This window comes from Lygodium microphyllum, chromosome 1 (assembly GCF_053477565.2).
Source record: "Lygodium microphyllum isolate KBCC chromosome 1, Lygodium_microphyllum_v1.1.10, whole genome shotgun sequence".
Lineage (NCBI taxonomy): Eukaryota > Viridiplantae > Streptophyta > Polypodiopsida > Schizaeales > Lygodiaceae > Lygodium > Lygodium microphyllum.
Window position 1 is genome coordinate 40,988,434 of NC_141135.1, and position 17,802 is coordinate 41,006,235.

Consider the following 17,802-nt stretch of genomic DNA (forward strand, 5'->3'; position numbering starts at 1 on the left):
ATGAAAAACAGGGTTCCGTGCCAAGGCAATGCAACTCTTATTGTCACATTGCAGCAAAGTAGGACGAGTCTGGGGGCACCCAAGCTCCTCCAATAATCGCCGAAGCCACACAGCCTCACATGTGGTGGAAGACGCGGCCTGATACTATGCCTCAGTAGACGAAAGGGCTACCGTGGGCTGCTTCTTGCTACTCCATGAGATAACACCCGCACCCAAGGTAAAATAGTAACCTGTAGTAGACCGCCTGTGGTCCACATCACCGGCCCAATCCGAATCGCTCCAACCTGCAAGTACAAGATCTGAACCATCTGTCCCTGCGGGGTAATGAATCCTTAAATCAGACGTCCCCCTCAAATACCGAAGTATCCTCTGAGCAGCCTGCCAATGCACCGTCTTAGGTTCACTCATGAACCCTACCAAGAGCCCAACAGCAAAACAAAGATCAACCCTAGTGTTGAGAAGCCAAATCAAGGACCCAATCAACTGACTATAGCGGGAAGCATCCGCCAAAGGAGAAGCTGAATGGGAAGTGGCCTTCCAGTTCGGATCCATAGGAGTAGAAAGGGCCCGACAATCCTCCATCTCAAAAGACACCAAGAGCTCCTGTACATATCTCTGTTGAGAGATAAAGATCCCCCTCTGAGACTGATAAATCTCATGGCCCAAAAAGAAATGGAGTAGACCAAGTCCGTCATCTCGAACGTCCGATGTAAAGCTGACTTCGTCTCTTGGACCTGCTGTGCAGCATCACCTGTGACAATCAAATCATCAACATATAAGACAAAAAGCACACAACCATCCTCGGAAGTGTGAACATAAAGCTGCGGATCGGCCTTGGAACGCCGATATCCCAACTGAGACTGGAGGAACGAATCAATCTTCTCGTTCCATGCACGCGGAGCCTGCTTGAGGCCATACAAAGCCTTCTTCAACCTGTAGACTTTCCCATCCGAGGATCCAAAGCCAGGAGGCTGCTCAACATAGATCTCCTCCTTCAAATCACCATTGAGGGAGGCCGACTTCACATCCAACTGGTAAACAGGCCATCTCCTATGGCCAGCCAAAGCAAGAACAACTCTAATGGTCGCCATACGAGCTGTGTTGGTGTCCTTCTTGTCTTTGTCAGGGCAATCCTTCTTCCAATGGGCAGTCTTTCCACAAATATGGCATGTGGAGTCTTTGTCCTTGTCCTTCTCCTTGTCCTTCTTGGACTTGTTATCCCCCTTCTTCTTCTTTTGGTCCTTTCCCTTCTTCTGAGAGGCTTGACCTGTCAGCGCCTCCGACTTGGAAGCATTCTGTCCCTTTAACTGTTCCTCTTGGTCCAAGACCATAGGAACCAACTCTTCCCATCGAAGAGTAGACTCTCGCCCCGAAGCAATAAGGGCAGAGTAAAATGTACAAATCCTGGCATTCAGTTTGTCCCAATGAGACTGAGCCTTGGCCAACTCCGCACGAGCATCGGAAGAGAGTTTGGACTCATCTCTTACCGAGGGCCGGTCGATCTCCTCCTGTACCAGTTCCGCCAAATCATAGGACTCAAGGATGGCCAACATCATGACGCGCCAAATGCGGTAGTTGTCGCCGTCGAGCTTCTGATCTGCAGGAAGAGCCGGTAAGACAGGCACCTTCCGGTCCATAATCGACTGGAACTCCAAGTCAATCTCTGTAGACATCTTCACCTGTAATGCCTTCACAAACGCAAAAGCAGCCCCCTCTGACTGTGAAAACTCCTGCTAAGGCTCTTCCTCGTCCTGAAACTTCTTCACCTGCCGGAGGCGATGAAAAAGCAAAACCTGCACTTGTAGGCTGAAAACTCAAACTTCCTCCGCGTCAAACAGCAGTAAACAGCAGCAAATCCACCACCTGGACTCCTTTCCTGCGCGCCCACACTCGCTTCAGCCTTGTTCCAAGGCGCAGCCCTCCTGTCTGCCCTCAAACGCAAAAGAAACGCAAATTTGTGTTGCGATGGAAACTCCTCTTCAGGTTGATTCTGCGCTCAGTCAGCCCTCTAACACTGCTCTGATACCATGTCAGAGTGCAGCGGTGCGGAAGCGTAGGACTGAGAGAGAGAGAACGCAGAGAGAGAAGAGAGAGAAAGAGACAGTGGAAGATGAAGATCTGCTGTATAAAGTGTGCTGAATACAAAGATGTGCAGATATATACACGGGCGCAGTGCGCTGGACTGCGTGTCTCCACCTCGACGATGCAACCTGCTGTTCACCTCGAAGTCCGCTGCAGTCTGCACTGTCTCCTGTCTGAAATCTGTGAACAGAGACAGAATCTGCGCGTGTCACTGGTTTGTAATCTGCGAGTAGAGAAGTGTGAGGGATTGCTGGAGATGTCGGCTATTTATAGCCAGAAATCTGGGAAAAGAGGGCGCCAGAAAACTGCCTGTCGGCTGCATTAAATGCAGCCGACTGCCTGCACAGGTCGGACTGCCACGTGGCAGTCCGACTGCACACCTGTCCTACTGCACTGCTGCCACTGTACTGGCTGTACCTGCCCTGCTGCCCCTGATCAGGCTGTGATCTCTAACACCTACCCCCACTACACTTTTTCACACTATCCATCTCCGAGCACTACCACTCTTGTTGCAACGGCCAAGAATGCCTTCATGGATAAGACACGTTTTAATGGGTCAAATTTCACCACTTGGTCTAATTTAATGCAACAAGTGCTTGAGTCTTAGGGTCTTTGGGACCTCGTCATTGGTCTAGAGCCTATGCCGGACCCTCAACTAGCTCACCCTGACTACATCCGTCAATGGAGAGCCCGCAATGCCACAGCCAATGTTGAGTTGATGCAGGGGTTGCTTCTTGAGTTTCACTCTCAGTTGTAGCACTTCCCGCTCGCATCAGAGCGTTGGAGTCACCTTCTTGACCGCTTTGCAGCTCATGATTGTACTCGGTGCATCAATCTCGACTTTGAGCTTCAAGAGTTCTCTATTAAGAAAGTGGATGATTTGAAAGTTAAGCTGGCTGAATATAGGCAGTTACTTGCCAAGTTCGCCACTACTGGCTCTCCAAAGTTAGACGACGATCAGGTTACATTCTTCTTGAATAAGTTATCTGAAAAGTACTTCAATTTCATTCAACACATCATCTCCCAACCTTGATTGCCAACCTTCTACGAGTTTGAGTAGCAGTTCTTGCGTTACGCAAGGCTGCATGCTCAAGTCTACAAGAAATCCTCATCACAGTCTAATTCAGAGCAGAGGGGGTTGGTTGCCTCTTCTTCAGGAGAGAAAATCACCAGTGGCAAGAACTCGCAAGATGCGAAGGTAAGTCAATCAAAGGGTGACTCCTCTTCCTCAGATGGATCCAAAGAATCTAGACCTATCTGGCAGCAACTCCCTAAGAAAAACCGGTTTTGCACACATTGCTAGAGGGCGGGCTATGTGGATGAGGAGTGTCGTTCCAAGGCCCAAGGTCTTACACCTAAAAAGCCTTGTAGACCGCTACGACTGCACAATCTAGTGGGGCTATGCCTTCTACTCCTGCTTCATCTGCTCCTTCAGTACCCGCCGTTGCTGCTGGACATGTGGCTCGAGTACAGCCTCAACAACCCATCTCTTTCACTACCCCTAAGGGATTGGCTACTTGGTTTGTAGGTTCTGATCCCGTTTCACTTCATGCATCTATCTCACCTTCCTCCCCACCTCATCAGGCGTTCCCTTGGTAGAGCCTTGCCACTGGACGTACGCGATGGTAGCCACCTTCTTAAACTAGCATGTCTCTAAGTAATTTCGGATACCCTAGATCAGTTTAGGATTCATTTTTCGCACTCTTAGAGTCGGGCCCACAGGATTCATTGTCCTTAGCTTTTTCATCCTTTTATCTTCTGCTGCATTTACTCACACACATACACATTCATTGCATTTATTTTGAGTTAGATTTTCTTTCTGTTATGTTTTGCTTTGGAGCATCTCACTACTAACCTTTGTGTTTGCAAATTCTCATATCTTTTGCAGGGTTTTGTCTTTCAGTGTAGGGCTAACTTGCAGATTGCTTTGGTCCTACTTGGGCTAGAGATGTGGAGATGCGTACCGTTCCTTTCATGGTTTCATCATCCTAGGAGTGCTTGCTCTTTTTCCAGCATGGCGGTTTTCCTTTCCGAGGCGGATCGTGTAGCATCTCTCTCGATGCTATCGTGGCGGTGGCTTCTACCTTGCTCTTCTAGCGGGGTGCTTCATCCACTTCATCCATGTCCTCTTCTTTCATTCCTTATGGTTCTCGGCACCATACAAAGACCGACATCAATGTCCTCTTCCTTCTTCGGCATCTACATCCAAGTTGAGAGGGGGATTCCTATCCACCTTAGTATTCTACGGGCTTCAACACTTTGTCTTCGGCATTGGCTTCTTCTCCTTGTTGTACCTTTCTCTTTGCATTCCATGATTTCATCATCTTTGTACTAGGGCGCTTGGGCAAGTGAACAATTTTCCCACGAGGGACACTGTCTAAGTGGCACATGCTGCATGAGGATTCTTTAGCATGTAGCATACTTTGCACAAAGCACCAGGTGAGCGGATCTTAGGCTGTTTCCACCGGCGGTAGATGTCACCACACCACCATCCTCCTCCATCACATGGATACCTCATCACCTATTTTTCCTCGTCATCAACACCCTGAGTGGATGGGTTAGCTTGTATTGTTTTGTGATGTGTTGGGTGTACCCTTCCTACTCCTGTCTTCTGGGTCACTATTACTCAATTGGCCGTATTCCATAAAATTTACCTCACTTATTAAAAAAAAAAAAGTTCCATGTAGTTCCATCCGCCTTTGTAGGGCTTGGTAGGCCATTGGGCAGCCGACATGCACATTTGTCCGATGCCTTGTCCTCTCTATTGTGAATACTTGGATTCCCTTGGTAAGATAACCATTGCCTCTATAGTCTTACTAAGCCACTGGGCAACCGACGTGCACCCTTTGTCCGATGCCTAGCTGCTTTGGGATGGGATGCCTTGGGGTCAATAAACATTAGAGTGGTTGGCCTAACCTTTCGCCTCAATTTTGGGCTTGAGAGGGGGTGTTGAGCTAAAACATGCATTACTTGCTGATTAGCCTTTTAAATAGTCCCAAAACACACTAAAGAAATACTCTTTTAGAGTAAAACCCTAAAACGGGGAGTGGTTCGAGAGAGTTCAGTGGAAACCTTAATTTTTGGGGCACCCTTCCACATCTATAAAGATAGGGTGTCCCCATCCAGCCTCATTCCATCTGTGCAGGTTTCTCACTCCACATGCAGATTTCAGTCATGAGTCTCTTCCCACGTGGCTCTCCAGCCCTCGAGACTGCTGCCACTGTCAAAATTTAGATGACCATAACGAGTAGGCCAAAGCAGCCCAAGCTCGTGGGAAGACCTTGCAACTAAGGCTATGAGTGTGTAAAGCCTACCTTCTTAGGATCGTATCCAAAGAACAACACCTCTAGAAGCATCCTCCACTGTCATTGCATCTTGTGTACATACAACACTTGTACCAAGCCATGTAAGACTATGAACGGACAATAGGTTAAAACCTAAGTCTGCGGTACATAGAGAACTTGGGATGCCTTGGGGTAAGTAAAAATCAAAGTGACTGGTCTAACCTTTTTGCTCAGTTTTGGGCTTGAGAGGGGGTATTGAGCTAAAACACACTTTTTAGCTGATTAGGATTCTTAAACAACCCCAAAATACACTTAATTAATGAAAACCCTAAAACAGGGAGCTGTCCAAGAGAGTTTTAGTGGTCCCCCAAATACCCTAATTCTTTGCGACACCCTTCAACATCTATAAATAGATAGGCTGCACCCATTCAGCCTTATCCCTCCCTTGTAGGTTTCTCACCCTTGTGTGCAGATCTCAACCATCAGTCTCCCACCACGTGGTGGTTCAACCTTTGCGACTGCTGCCATCATCTCGTTCTATTGTGGCGTTCTACTGTTGCATTTTACTACTGCATTTTACTACGGCGTTCTATTGTGGTGTTCTACTATGGCGTTCTACTGCAAAGGGGCTTGGTTGCCTCTTCTTTGGGAGGAAAAACCAATAGTGGCAATAACTCGCAAGATGCGAAGGCAAGCCAATCAAATGTGAAGAAAACTTCTAGGGTTTGCACTGAGGAAACACAGTGTATGACCATGACAGAAACACAAAGAGATAGACATTGACACGAAAACCAAAACTCAAACCCTAAATGCAAAATTCAGAAACTCAAACACAAACAAAAGAAGGGAGAGAAGAACACAATTGTGAAGTGAATGAATACTGCAAATGAATGTAAGAGTGTATAGATACTCAAGGGTAGAACAGTGTGTCAGAGAGTGATGTCCACCAGAGACAGATCCTAAGTGCTATGACCACTAGTTGGAGTGACGGAGTGAGAGAAACACCAAACGGTGATTACCAGAGTGTGAGGAGACTGAGGCGACTATAGAGAATGATGCCTGATGATGTGGGTGAAGCAACAAAACGTAGTAGTAGAATGCTGCAATAGAACATCACAATAAAACGCAGTAGTAGAATGCCGTAGTAAAATGCTGTAGTAGAACATGGTAGTAAAACACCGCAGTAGAACGAGGTGATGGTAGTAGTTGCGAAGGCCGGACCACCATGTGGTGGGAGATTAATGGTTGATATTTGCACACAAGGGTGAGAAACCTACATGGAAGGGATCAAGCTGAATGGGGGCAACCTGTCTATTTATAGATGTTGAAGGGTGCCCCAAAGAATTAGGGTTTTTGGGGGACCACTGAAACTCTCCTAGACCGCTCCCTGTTTTAGGGTTTTTCATTAATTAAGTGTGTTTTGGGGCTATTTAAGAATGATAATGAGCTAAAAGCATGTTTTAGCTCAATAACAAGTGTGTTTTGCTCATCTTGTATGTGGATGATCTTATCATTACAGGAAGCTATACTTGGGATGCTGATCATAATTGGGAGATTTTGGAGAGGAGTTTGATATGACGGATCTTGGGATCCTCCACTTCTTTCTTGGATTGGAGATCTATTAGATGTCATAGTGTATTTTTATTTTGTAGCACAGATACAACCATCAGTCTCCCACCACGTGGTGGTTCAACCTTTGCGACTGCTGCCATTATCTCGTTCTATTGTGGCGTTCTACTGTTGCATTTTACTACTGCATTTTACTACGGCGTTCTATTGTGGTGTTCTACTATGGCGTTCTACTGCAAAGGGGCTTGGTTGCCTCTTCTTTGCCTCTCTTGTTTCACATGATTGTGCCTCTCTAAATGTTAGCGGCTCACCTTCGTTGGTCAATAAAATGCAATTCAAAGATGGCTGACACCTCTGTGGCTGCCTTTTGACACATGTAGACCTTCTTGCCCAATGATCTGTATTGTTAGGCAATGGGCCTATATCCTTAAGGTGTGCACCTAGTGGTTGATTTTCAGCATTTTCTTGCTGTTGTAACCTGTTTTTAGCATGTTCTTCTTGTTGTCCTATTCCATCCTGTGCATCTATTTGTTGTCCATTATCTCCTGGCTGTAGCACAATAGGTTGCTGCTCATTTTTAGTATCAAAAGGAATAGAGTCTTTAGCTAATGGTTGCTGAATGGCTGACTGTTCATGTTGAAATTTGACATTCTTTTTGTCAAGGTCACCCTGTGTAGCATTTTTCAGCAACTTTGCCTCATTAAATACTACATCTTGCCTGCGTACTATCTTCTTGTCTTAAGGAAGCCAAACCCTATAATCCATCAAGGGCATCTTCATGAGATATGGAGATGAGGGAACATGCACAAAGCATCACAACCAAAGATACGCAAATGGTCATGTGAAGCAAGTTTGCCAGAACAAACCTCTTTAGGAATGCCATTTTCCAATGCACAATTGGGAAAGTGATTGCATACATGAATTGTAGTTTTAAGAGTCTCTCCCCAGAACTGCTACAGGAGATTAGTTGTGGATAGCGTGCATTTGAATCTCTCACAAACAGGAGATTATATCTTTTAGCCACGCCATTTGATGTAGGATTGTAAGGTTCTGTCGACTCCCTCTTAATGCTATGCATATTACAAATTTTTTGAACTCATTAGAGATATACTCGCCCCTATTACCTATTCTTATAGCTTTTAACTTACAATTTTTTTGAACTCATTAGAGATATACTCGCCCCTATTATCTATTCTTATAGCTTTTAACTTACGCCCTTTGTGTATGGTAACAAAAGTGTGAAACCTTTTAAAGGCATCGAACACTTCCTTTTTGCTTTATACCTATGACTTTCTACTAAAATCATCAATAAAAGTGGCAGTATTGTGTACCCTCATGTGAATTAACAGCCATAGTGCACACATTAGAGTGTACTAAATGAAGAGCATTGGACTTCTTAACAACACTAGAGTAATAAGGGGACTTCACATATTCTCCATATATGCAATCATTACAAAAGCGAAGACTAAAGCCTTTTACTTCAAATGGCCTTTTTGGCTCATATGGCCAAGTATTTCGTGCCAAAGTTCCATCCATTTGTGAACGAACTTCAACCACAGCCAAAAACTTGCCAGGTAATGCTTTACAATGCAAATAGACAAAATATTGTTGCCCTTAACAATTAGCATAGAGTCCTTGTGGACCTTCCAAGATCCACCATCAAGGTAGTAAAATATCCCGCATCAAGTTGCCCAACTGACAAAAAACTTGCCAGGTAATGCTTTACAATACAAATAGACAAAATTTTGTTGCCCTTAACAATTAGCATAGAGCCCTTGTGGACCTTCCAAGATCCACCATCAAGGTAGTAAAATATCCCGCATCAAGTTGCTCAACTGACAATAGAATTTTCTTTATGCTAGGTACATATTTGATATCTTGTAAAATCAGCTCTTGGCTGTTTTCAAGGGCCAAGTGAATGGTACCTATACCCTCTATCTCACATGCATAGTTGTTTTCCAAGTAGACCTTGCCTAGGCAACTTACAGTGTACTTTGAAAATGACTGCAAAGAGGGAGTAACAGGAAAAGAGGCACCGTTGACTATCCATGATTGGGATAACCCATCATGAGTTGAAAGTAAAGCATCAATTATCTCCTTTTTGGTGATGTGCATATCACCTGCTAGTGCCATAATATCTACATCATTGCATGAGGTTGCGACAAGTATCTCTCTAGTGTCAGAGAGCTCTTCAATGACCACACTAGATGCAACATTTGCCTTCATAGCTTCTTTTGAGAAAGAGCTGTTATCATCTTTCTTGTCATCCTTCTTTTTCTTTCCTTGCTGTTTCTTTTTTTCTTACTCTTTCTTGTAGTACTGACAATCGGGCTTTTTATGGCCTTTACACCCATATTGATAGCAAGTAACATCTTGCTTTTGCCCTTACTTTTACTCCTAACTTTGCCTTTATTTCCTGCATTACCCCTCTTCTCCGAGCTACCTCTAAGATGATATGTTGAACCATTGCTTTCTCCGTTAGACTTTCTTCTGATCTCCTTATTGAGAATAGAGCCCCTAACACCATCAAAGGTTAAAGCAAGGTTGTTGGTTAGTGAAACAACCAAAGACTCCCAGCTATCAAGCAAAGTCATCAATAAGAAAATAGCCTTCAGTTAATCATTGATGGTGTTAGGGGCTCTATTCTCCTTATTGAGAATAGAACCCCTAACACCATCAAAGGTTAAAGCAAGGTTGTTGGTTAGTGAAACAACCAAAGACTCCCAGCTATCAAGCAAAGTCATCAATAAGAAAATAGCCTTCAGTTTATCATTGAAGGGCTACAGACGAGAGTCCTGCAACTAACTCAAAATCCTTGTGAAAGCACTCAAATGCTCAGATGCTGGCTTAGACTTATCCAACTCCATGTTCACAAGCTTGTGCATGAGGTGCAATTGATTCAGTGGAGTTCTGTTTTCATAAGCATCCATTAACTTTTTCCATATGGCATTAGCCGTATCAAGACGCTTAGTGTATGTAAGTACATCATCAAACACATCCATTTTAATGTATGCAATGGCCTTTTTGTTGAGTCTAGCCCAATCCTCATTTCTCATAGCTACATGCTTGGTTTCTAAGAGAATATCATCATAGCCCTTGAGAAACAAAATGCCTTGCATCTTGTCCTTCCACAGATCAAAGCCAATGCAATCAAATCTCTTGATTTCAAAAAGGGATTTATGTCACTGCTGCTAGAAGCAGTAGTGGCCATTATTCAGTAAAGTGCTAAGTAACAATGGTGTATTTTATGATAGTACATAACAGACTGAATATTCAGCTAATTTAAGCCCAAAATTTCAGGGAATAAGAGCAAGATTTGATCCAAATACACGTATAGCAGTAGAAAGAATGACTTTCATCAATATAACTGAGATTTCAGCATACATTCCAAGCATACACCATTGCAAGGTGACTCCTACTTTGGCAATATCACAAGGAATACATTTGCAACAATCCCAAATGTGCAAGTGATCACTAAGACTGCTGTACCATAAATATTCAGCAATACATCAACTCAATAGGAGAGCTGCCCAACATGTGTATTGCATAACATATGTGCCCAAAAGCACTTCTGATATACAAAAAACACCAAAGTTCTCTGCAATTTTTTCAAAATCTCACAAATGGGAGATAATAAACTCAAATTTCATTGCTTACATCACCAAGATTGCTTCAGCAATGTCCCCAAAGTGCATTTTCACAAATCAATTTTGCCAAAATCCACAAATTTCAGCAAAACCCCAAATTTCATTGGTCAATCTACCCCAATTGCATTATTGCATATTTGCGAGAGCATAAAACATGCAAATGCAACAAAATTTTGCAAAAGCCTCAAATTTCTCGGGTCCAAATGTGTATCATTGTCAGTAAATTCGGCTCAACTGAGCAAAATTTCACTGATACATGAAAAGCCCTAAAATTTTCATGGCCAATGTGCACAATTTCTGCAATTTCTGGGTCCAATGTTACTATTATATATGAATAGCATCAAATCTGGAAAAAGCCCCAAATTTTAGGCACAAATTTGTAGATTGTGCTTATATGTGCGAATTGGGGCTTAGGAAGATGTGCCAAGTCATCAAAAAATGTCTCATATGGTGTCGCATGGTATCTGTGAGCCATCGGATGCTACTGTCTGCCATCCATGCTATCTGTCAAGTCTCACGAGTATTGGTCACGCATGCTGCCATGCTAGTCAGAGTTGACTCTCGCATGACTCACCTGGTCACGGACTGAACTGCAGCTTGGTCAAAACTTATTGCCGACTAGTTAAAACAAACACCTGCTACCCCTCAATTGATTGAAAAATGATGACCTAACTTCTTCATGCGTGCACACTGAACTGACTCGCACAGTCCTCGAGAAGCATGTGCACTTTTTGTCGTAGCTCTGATACTAGTTTGTTGGGATGAGTGTGCAATGGGAATGTGAGCCAAGAATGGAGCAAGAGCAATGTTGAGTGTCAGAGTCGGAGAATCCCAAGAAGAGTGTACCAGCTCGTCACGCTACACAAGCATAAAATGTATTTATATGTTAGGGTATAAATAAGGGGGTGTTCACACCCGTATCAGTTTATACACATGGAGATTAAGGGACTTTACACCTGAAGGGACTTTACACCCAACAACTTCGAGCACTAGGAGATTCTCAAGGAGCTATGATGTGCCCAAACAAGACTACAACAATAGGTGACAGCAGTTTGAGGGCTATTTCAGCTAGGCAACATCATATTTAGGGTGTTCCATCAGTGGAGATAGCTTTCGTGGTTGTATAGATAGGGTAGTAATTGATTTCTTCAATTTTCTCACGTTGGAAATTTGAATTTTCTCTCTCTTCAGCATTTTCTCTCATCCTCCAACCATCTCTCAAGTTATCTTAGCAAAATCTAGCCATTTTAGTATTCTGCTGTGGAGATTTTGGTTAATCTTTGTTGTAAACCCTAATCTACAGTAGAAATTAAGGTTTGATAGTTGCCTTGGGATGCATGCTCAAAATTGAGGACCTAGGACTTGAATTCTTGTAGTTGAAATTGAAGGATTTTAGGTAGATTCAAGAGGTCAGTCAGTCAATATCAAATTTGGGGCTAAATTTGTCTCATAAGGAGCAGGTGAAAGCCAATCTCCAAGCAAACCAAGGGGCAAATTGATTTGAAGGCTTGCTTGTCATTTATGACAGCAAGAGGCACTTGGATTAGTGGAGGATATTAGTGAATCTTAGTTGTACTCCATCCATTTGAAAGAAATACCACAAGGGGCACCAGTTTTGGGGCCAACAAGTTGTCCATTGTCCAAGATTAAAGTGGTAAAGTATGCATTTCAGTTTATATGATTTGTTTACTTCTTGTAATTATTGTTAAATTAGATTATACTCTTTGAGGAGGAAGGCTACTTTTAGACTTCCACTCCTAAATCAAGCACTGATGGGTATCTACACACAAGGGTAGTGATGATGAAGCACCAAAAGCAAATTCATAAGATTAAGCATTAGATGCAAAGGTATTACATGACCTCTTTCTATAATCACCTCTTCTTGTGTTTACATACTGCTTTGGGTCTTCATGACTAGTTGCACCCATGACGTGCATTTCAGAAAGAGGAATGAAAATGTCAAGCAATGGTAGAGTTTGTGGGGAGAAATTTAGGGTGTATAGTAGACATCGTGACAAGGGAAACTCAAAACATAGAAGAAGAACAAAGAATGATAGACATTGAATCATACTGAATCAATCATGGTGATACAATGGGCCGGAGCTCAAAGATAACTACGCAGTTGTAGCTGATCAGGTGGTAGCACCTGGAAGGGCTTTGTACTGTGAAGGCAGTGAAATGGAGTCCTTTCGGTAGATACAGAAAAGAGCTGCCCTGTGGAGGGAGCGAAACAGTCCTCTGGTAGTAGAATGTCGAAGTATGCCTAAAAGATGAAGGATAGCAGTGGAGAGAGCGAAATGTAGTCTTCAAAGTTGTCAAAGAAGAAGATGATACTGAAATCTCTCTTAGACGATGGATGCTATCAAGTCCACTGCTTGGCCAACTGGAGGAGAAAACACAAGAATAGCACTTGATCGGAACCTCCAATCAACAAATGGAAGATGCTGAATAGAAGGTGACAGCAGTGGGAGATGAAAGATGAGCTGGACAGTTGCTGTACCTGTAAAGGGCAAAGATTGAACAACGTGGGAACAGGTTGCTTGATGAACAAGATGGTGGCAATGATGATGGGCAGCAGGGCAATAACTATGGCAGCCCAAAACACAAGGCAGCAGGCTGAAAATGCAGATTTGGCAGCTCCTTTGACAAGCAACAGGCTGGGTGGCGGCCAACTGAATCAAGGTGTTAGCTCCAGGAGGCAGCACACAAGGCACTCCTATGGGGAGCATCCACCAAGCATTGGAGAGGTGAAGGTGATCAGCAGTCGGTGAAGAGAGAGATTGACTGAAGAATGAAAGAGTGAAGTGTGCGGTGAATGAATGCCCATGCCTTATTTATAGACATGTGAATCATTGAACTGTCTAGGGTGGTGCCCCAACTATCTTGGATGGCACTCGAACACTAATAAATGATACAAATAAAGCCTTTTTGGGGATGTAAATGAAGACCGAAATAGGAATTAATGTATTAGAATGCACTTAATGACTTTGGCATCTCAACAAAAGGACTCACAAAATTTGAACCATACATACCTTGCATCATGTTATGTGAAATGGATGACAGCTGATAGCTTGTTTCCCAACTCGGTTTGTCTTTTTTTTTGTTGGGGATTTGTGATATGCACTGACATGGATATTTGACGAATGTGCAAGGTCTCCTAGGTAGTAGACTTGGGTTGGTGGACTTGTATGCTGAAGGTGTGGTGTGGTGGATAAGGAGCATTTGAGCTTGCTCCAACTTGATCCCAATCCTACACATCAAATCATTTTGTATTCCTCCAATAGTTCTATACATTTTGGATTGAGATACCAATCCCTTAGACCTCCTGATGTCATGGCCTCTGAAGGAGATAGTTGAGAATACCACTCCCTTTCAGCTGCGGTCACATAGGCTTCAAGGGAGAATGCTGTGGTGACAATGTGGAAGACAACTCATAAGGTGTCCATGTGTTTTGGAAGGCCAAACTTTGTTCTTCACTAGGGGAGAAGAGCTTTAACTCTTGGGGCACCCCTCTGATATCATGCAAATAAATGGTATGGTAAACACACAAACAAAAAATGCATGACAATATGAACAACACAATCTGTAAAATGCTGAATGATAATGAACGAATAATGAGTCTGAAGATGATACAAGTAGTGGGGCTCGAACCTTTGTGTCTCTAGGATTGGGGCAGAGGTGGCTAAAGAAGTGGGTGTCAGAGTGTGGTGCACTCCAAGGGATCCTGAAAATGCAGTAGCAATTTGAAATCTAGGACTGGGGCAGAGGTGGCTGAAGGAGTGGGTGTCAGAGTGTGGTGCACTCCAAGGGATCCTGAAAATGCAGTAGCAATTTGAAATCTGTCTAATGAAGTCAGCAGCAGCAGTGACAGCTGAAAATGCAGATTAGGGTTGGAAAGGTGATAATGCCAGAATCACTAGGCAGTAGCACAACAGCCTGCTAGTCAGCAAAGTGTAGGTACAGCAGGAGTAGGTGACCTCCAATCAGCAAGACACTAGGTGCTGGAATGTAGATGACTGTCTGTGGATGAAGATGACAAGGTTTGGGGAAAATTTTTCTAGGAAAGAGGAAGTAAGTCTTTCTCATCATCATCTGAGAAGGATCCTCTATTGAGGTGGTATTTTATACATAAATTTAAAAAAAAACTATATTTTGAGAGAATGTTATTTATTTCCTTCTTCCAAAAAATTGGGAAGGATTTTTCCCAAGGTAAACAAGTTCTAGGTTGAGGCAAACCAGTATTTTCTCAAACCTGATGACAGTTGGGGCAGACGTCTAATCAGCTGGGTGGTAGCAGGATGCAGGAAACGCAATTGTATCAGGGTCAAATTTGGTTGCCAGGCTGATGAAGATGTGTAGGCAGCTGAGTGGAGTTCAGAACCAGCAGGGCAGTAGGCTGACTGAAAATGTAGCAGTAGATGACTGGAAATCAGGTCTTCAGCTGGGGCAGCACTTGAACAGGCTCCATGAATTGTGGATTTTTGCTAGAAGGGGTGTGAGCAAAAGTGGATGATGAGAGATTTGAAGGTGTGGCTGGCTGAATATGAAATGAGGATGCACAAACTCGACTGCTATTTACAGAGGATTGGGGGTTGTATTTGTCCTATTGTCAAAAATAAAGCCATATATTTTTGGTAGTTTTGCATTAATTACTTTTTTGGAGCTGTTTTAAAGAGAGTACTGTAGTGGCTAATGCACCATAATTATGACTAAGTGCAAACCCTACTATTAGTCGCTCAACAGTACCTTGTGGGAAAAGAAACCCCTTCTCAAACCATGGATGTTGATACCAAAGGTAGAGGAGGAGCTGATGTCAGTCTTGTGGCGCAGAACTTGATGAAAATGATGATGCCTAGTGTAGTCGATGATGTTGAGGGTACACTTGACAGTGTGACACCCTGCAGTTGGAGGAGTTGAAAGGAGAGTCAGTCATCTCAGCACTCAGAACATGCCTGTAATTGATCTTAGGAGAGGGCTCCTATCATGACCAAGTGGCATAGACCAGCTGAGAATTGCTCACCATCAAAACCATTGTGCATACTAACTAGGGGAGTGGACCGTCTAGTATTGTGAACTGGTGCCCAAGGTATTAAAAATTTCATTCACTGAATTGGGAATCACCAAATGCTCTAGGCGATCCAGTCTGTGCTCTAATTGCCTTTGTAATTTGGGTTTCCTCCTCTTAAAGTTGGGTTGCAAGGCTGACAATGTGAATAATTTATTTGGTTTTGTAGAGTGAGGTCATGAATTGCCACCTCCGTGTGTCAAATGTTAGTGGTGATTTATCTCTTCCTTCTGCTTTTTGAGAATTGTCTTTTATCATTGAGATCATCTATTTGTGCACAAACCCAACTTGGGCTTTAATCTTTTTTGTCTTTTGATCATTAACAGTCTATGTAAACCAAATGCTAATTGTATTTAGAAGTAAGTATGCTGACTCAATCATACATGCATTCTAGATTGCACCGTTCATAGAAATAAAAGTCACACAATTTGATGGTTCATTGACAGTTAAATTAGAGGGACACAAAACTAAGAATAGAAAATTTTAGAGGATTTTTCTTTTTGTTGTTTGGGTGGGGGGGTGGGTTGGAGGGGGGAACAGGCAGGGAGACTAGAATGACACAATAGCTTCACTTGCTGTTTGCATGTGTTTTACATGCATTTTTCATGTTGCCTTGAAGGATTTATGTGAATGTGATCATTTTACACACACACACACACACACACACACACACACACACACACACACACATATATATATATATATATATATATATATATATATATATATATATATATATATATATATATATATATATATATATATATATATATATATATATATAGAGAGAGAGAGAGAGAGAGAGAGAGAGAGAGAGAGAGAGAGAGAGAGAGGATAGCCTAAATGCCATGTAGGCAACAAGAGGCATTCAAAGCATAGATCCCACTATTGTATCCTCATCGTCCAAACTGTTATTACCATAATAAAACCTGTCAAAACTGAGCTAACTGAGTTCTATCTAGGCCATTCTCTCAGATATTATCCACCCAAAGCAATTTGGTTTGTGTAGGGACATAAGAGAGAGATTTTCATTGGTATGATATGATAGGATCTGTATAAACTCAAAGTTGGGAATGTGCAACCAGGTCAAGTGTTTAGAGAGGGTATGTTTGCCATCTCACACACGTGTGTGCATGCACACATGCACAGCTGACTATCAAATTTAAGCTGTTTAAGAAGCTTAATTTTAAAGAAATTCACCTGGACTTCACTGTTGGCTTTTTGTATTGTGCTTTATGGAGCTTGTGGAGCCATTCTTTGTGTTTTCTGGTATGGAAATTCAAACTGAAGATGAGTTAACACAGGGAAGAAACGGACGTGCATTTCTTTTGTCAAATGTTGTCAACATATCCGTGGGACCTAAAGAAGATCGGCATCTTATGACGGGGCTGCATACTGTGGCTGATGTCTTTTGCTGTCAATGTCAAGAAGTTCTTGGCTGGAAATATGAAAAAGCATATGAGGAGAGTCAGAAATATAAGGAAGGAAAGTTTATTCTTGAAAAGGCTAAAGTTTCAAGGGAGGATAGGTGAAATCCACAACTTTCTTGAACCACTTATACCCTCAATTCAGGACCATTGTCAGATAGGGTCCCTCCAAAATAGCCTTAACAATAACTCCATGAATACTAAAGTCATGACACTCAATCGCCTTGGCATGAATAGAGGCAGGAACATTACTTGTGCAAACATGGCGCTGATAAATTGGTGCCAACATTATGCCCATGGAAGGAAAGCTGGTCTAAAGTAGCTTCACACCCTGTTGTTGATAGACAAAAGTGTGTGCCACATTTCTAGAAGTTTCGGCTGTAACCAGACCCTTTTTGTGTGTCTCATTTTTTGATAAACTACTGCATTAAATGTATATATGTATGCTGTGAACATTTATGTACAAGGATACAGATTTGTGTACTTCCAAGTGACTGACTATTGGGTTTGACATGGTTCAAAGTGTCTCCAGTGTACGGATAGAAGAGGATCATACAGAGGGTATGTAAATCTGGTGATCTCTCTGACGGAACTTCACTCAACTATGTGGCATTAGAATTTGAGGATGTCTATTTTATAGAGGATCAAAGCTCACATAGCTGGAAATTTTGTTTTCCAATGGAGACATTTCATCTACAGCCTCAATGTAATCTCGGTGATGAAGCTGT

General features: G+C 42.8%; 1 protein-coding gene across 1 annotated transcript in view; it reads left to right on the top strand.

The window, feature by feature from the left end:
- The window catches only part of LOC148041028 (protein yippee-like At4g27745), a 41,669-nt gene extending 24,112 nt beyond the window's left edge, over nt 1–17,557 (top strand). Inside the window, exon 2 of the mRNA XM_087675599.1 lies at nt 16,952–17,557. Within this exon, the coding sequence (XP_087531725.1) occupies nt 16,952–17,179 (228 nt within the window). The 3' untranslated portion in view covers nt 17,180–17,557. The remainder of the gene's footprint in view (nt 1–16,951) is intronic.
- Nucleotides 17,558–17,802: the final 245 nt, after the last annotated feature.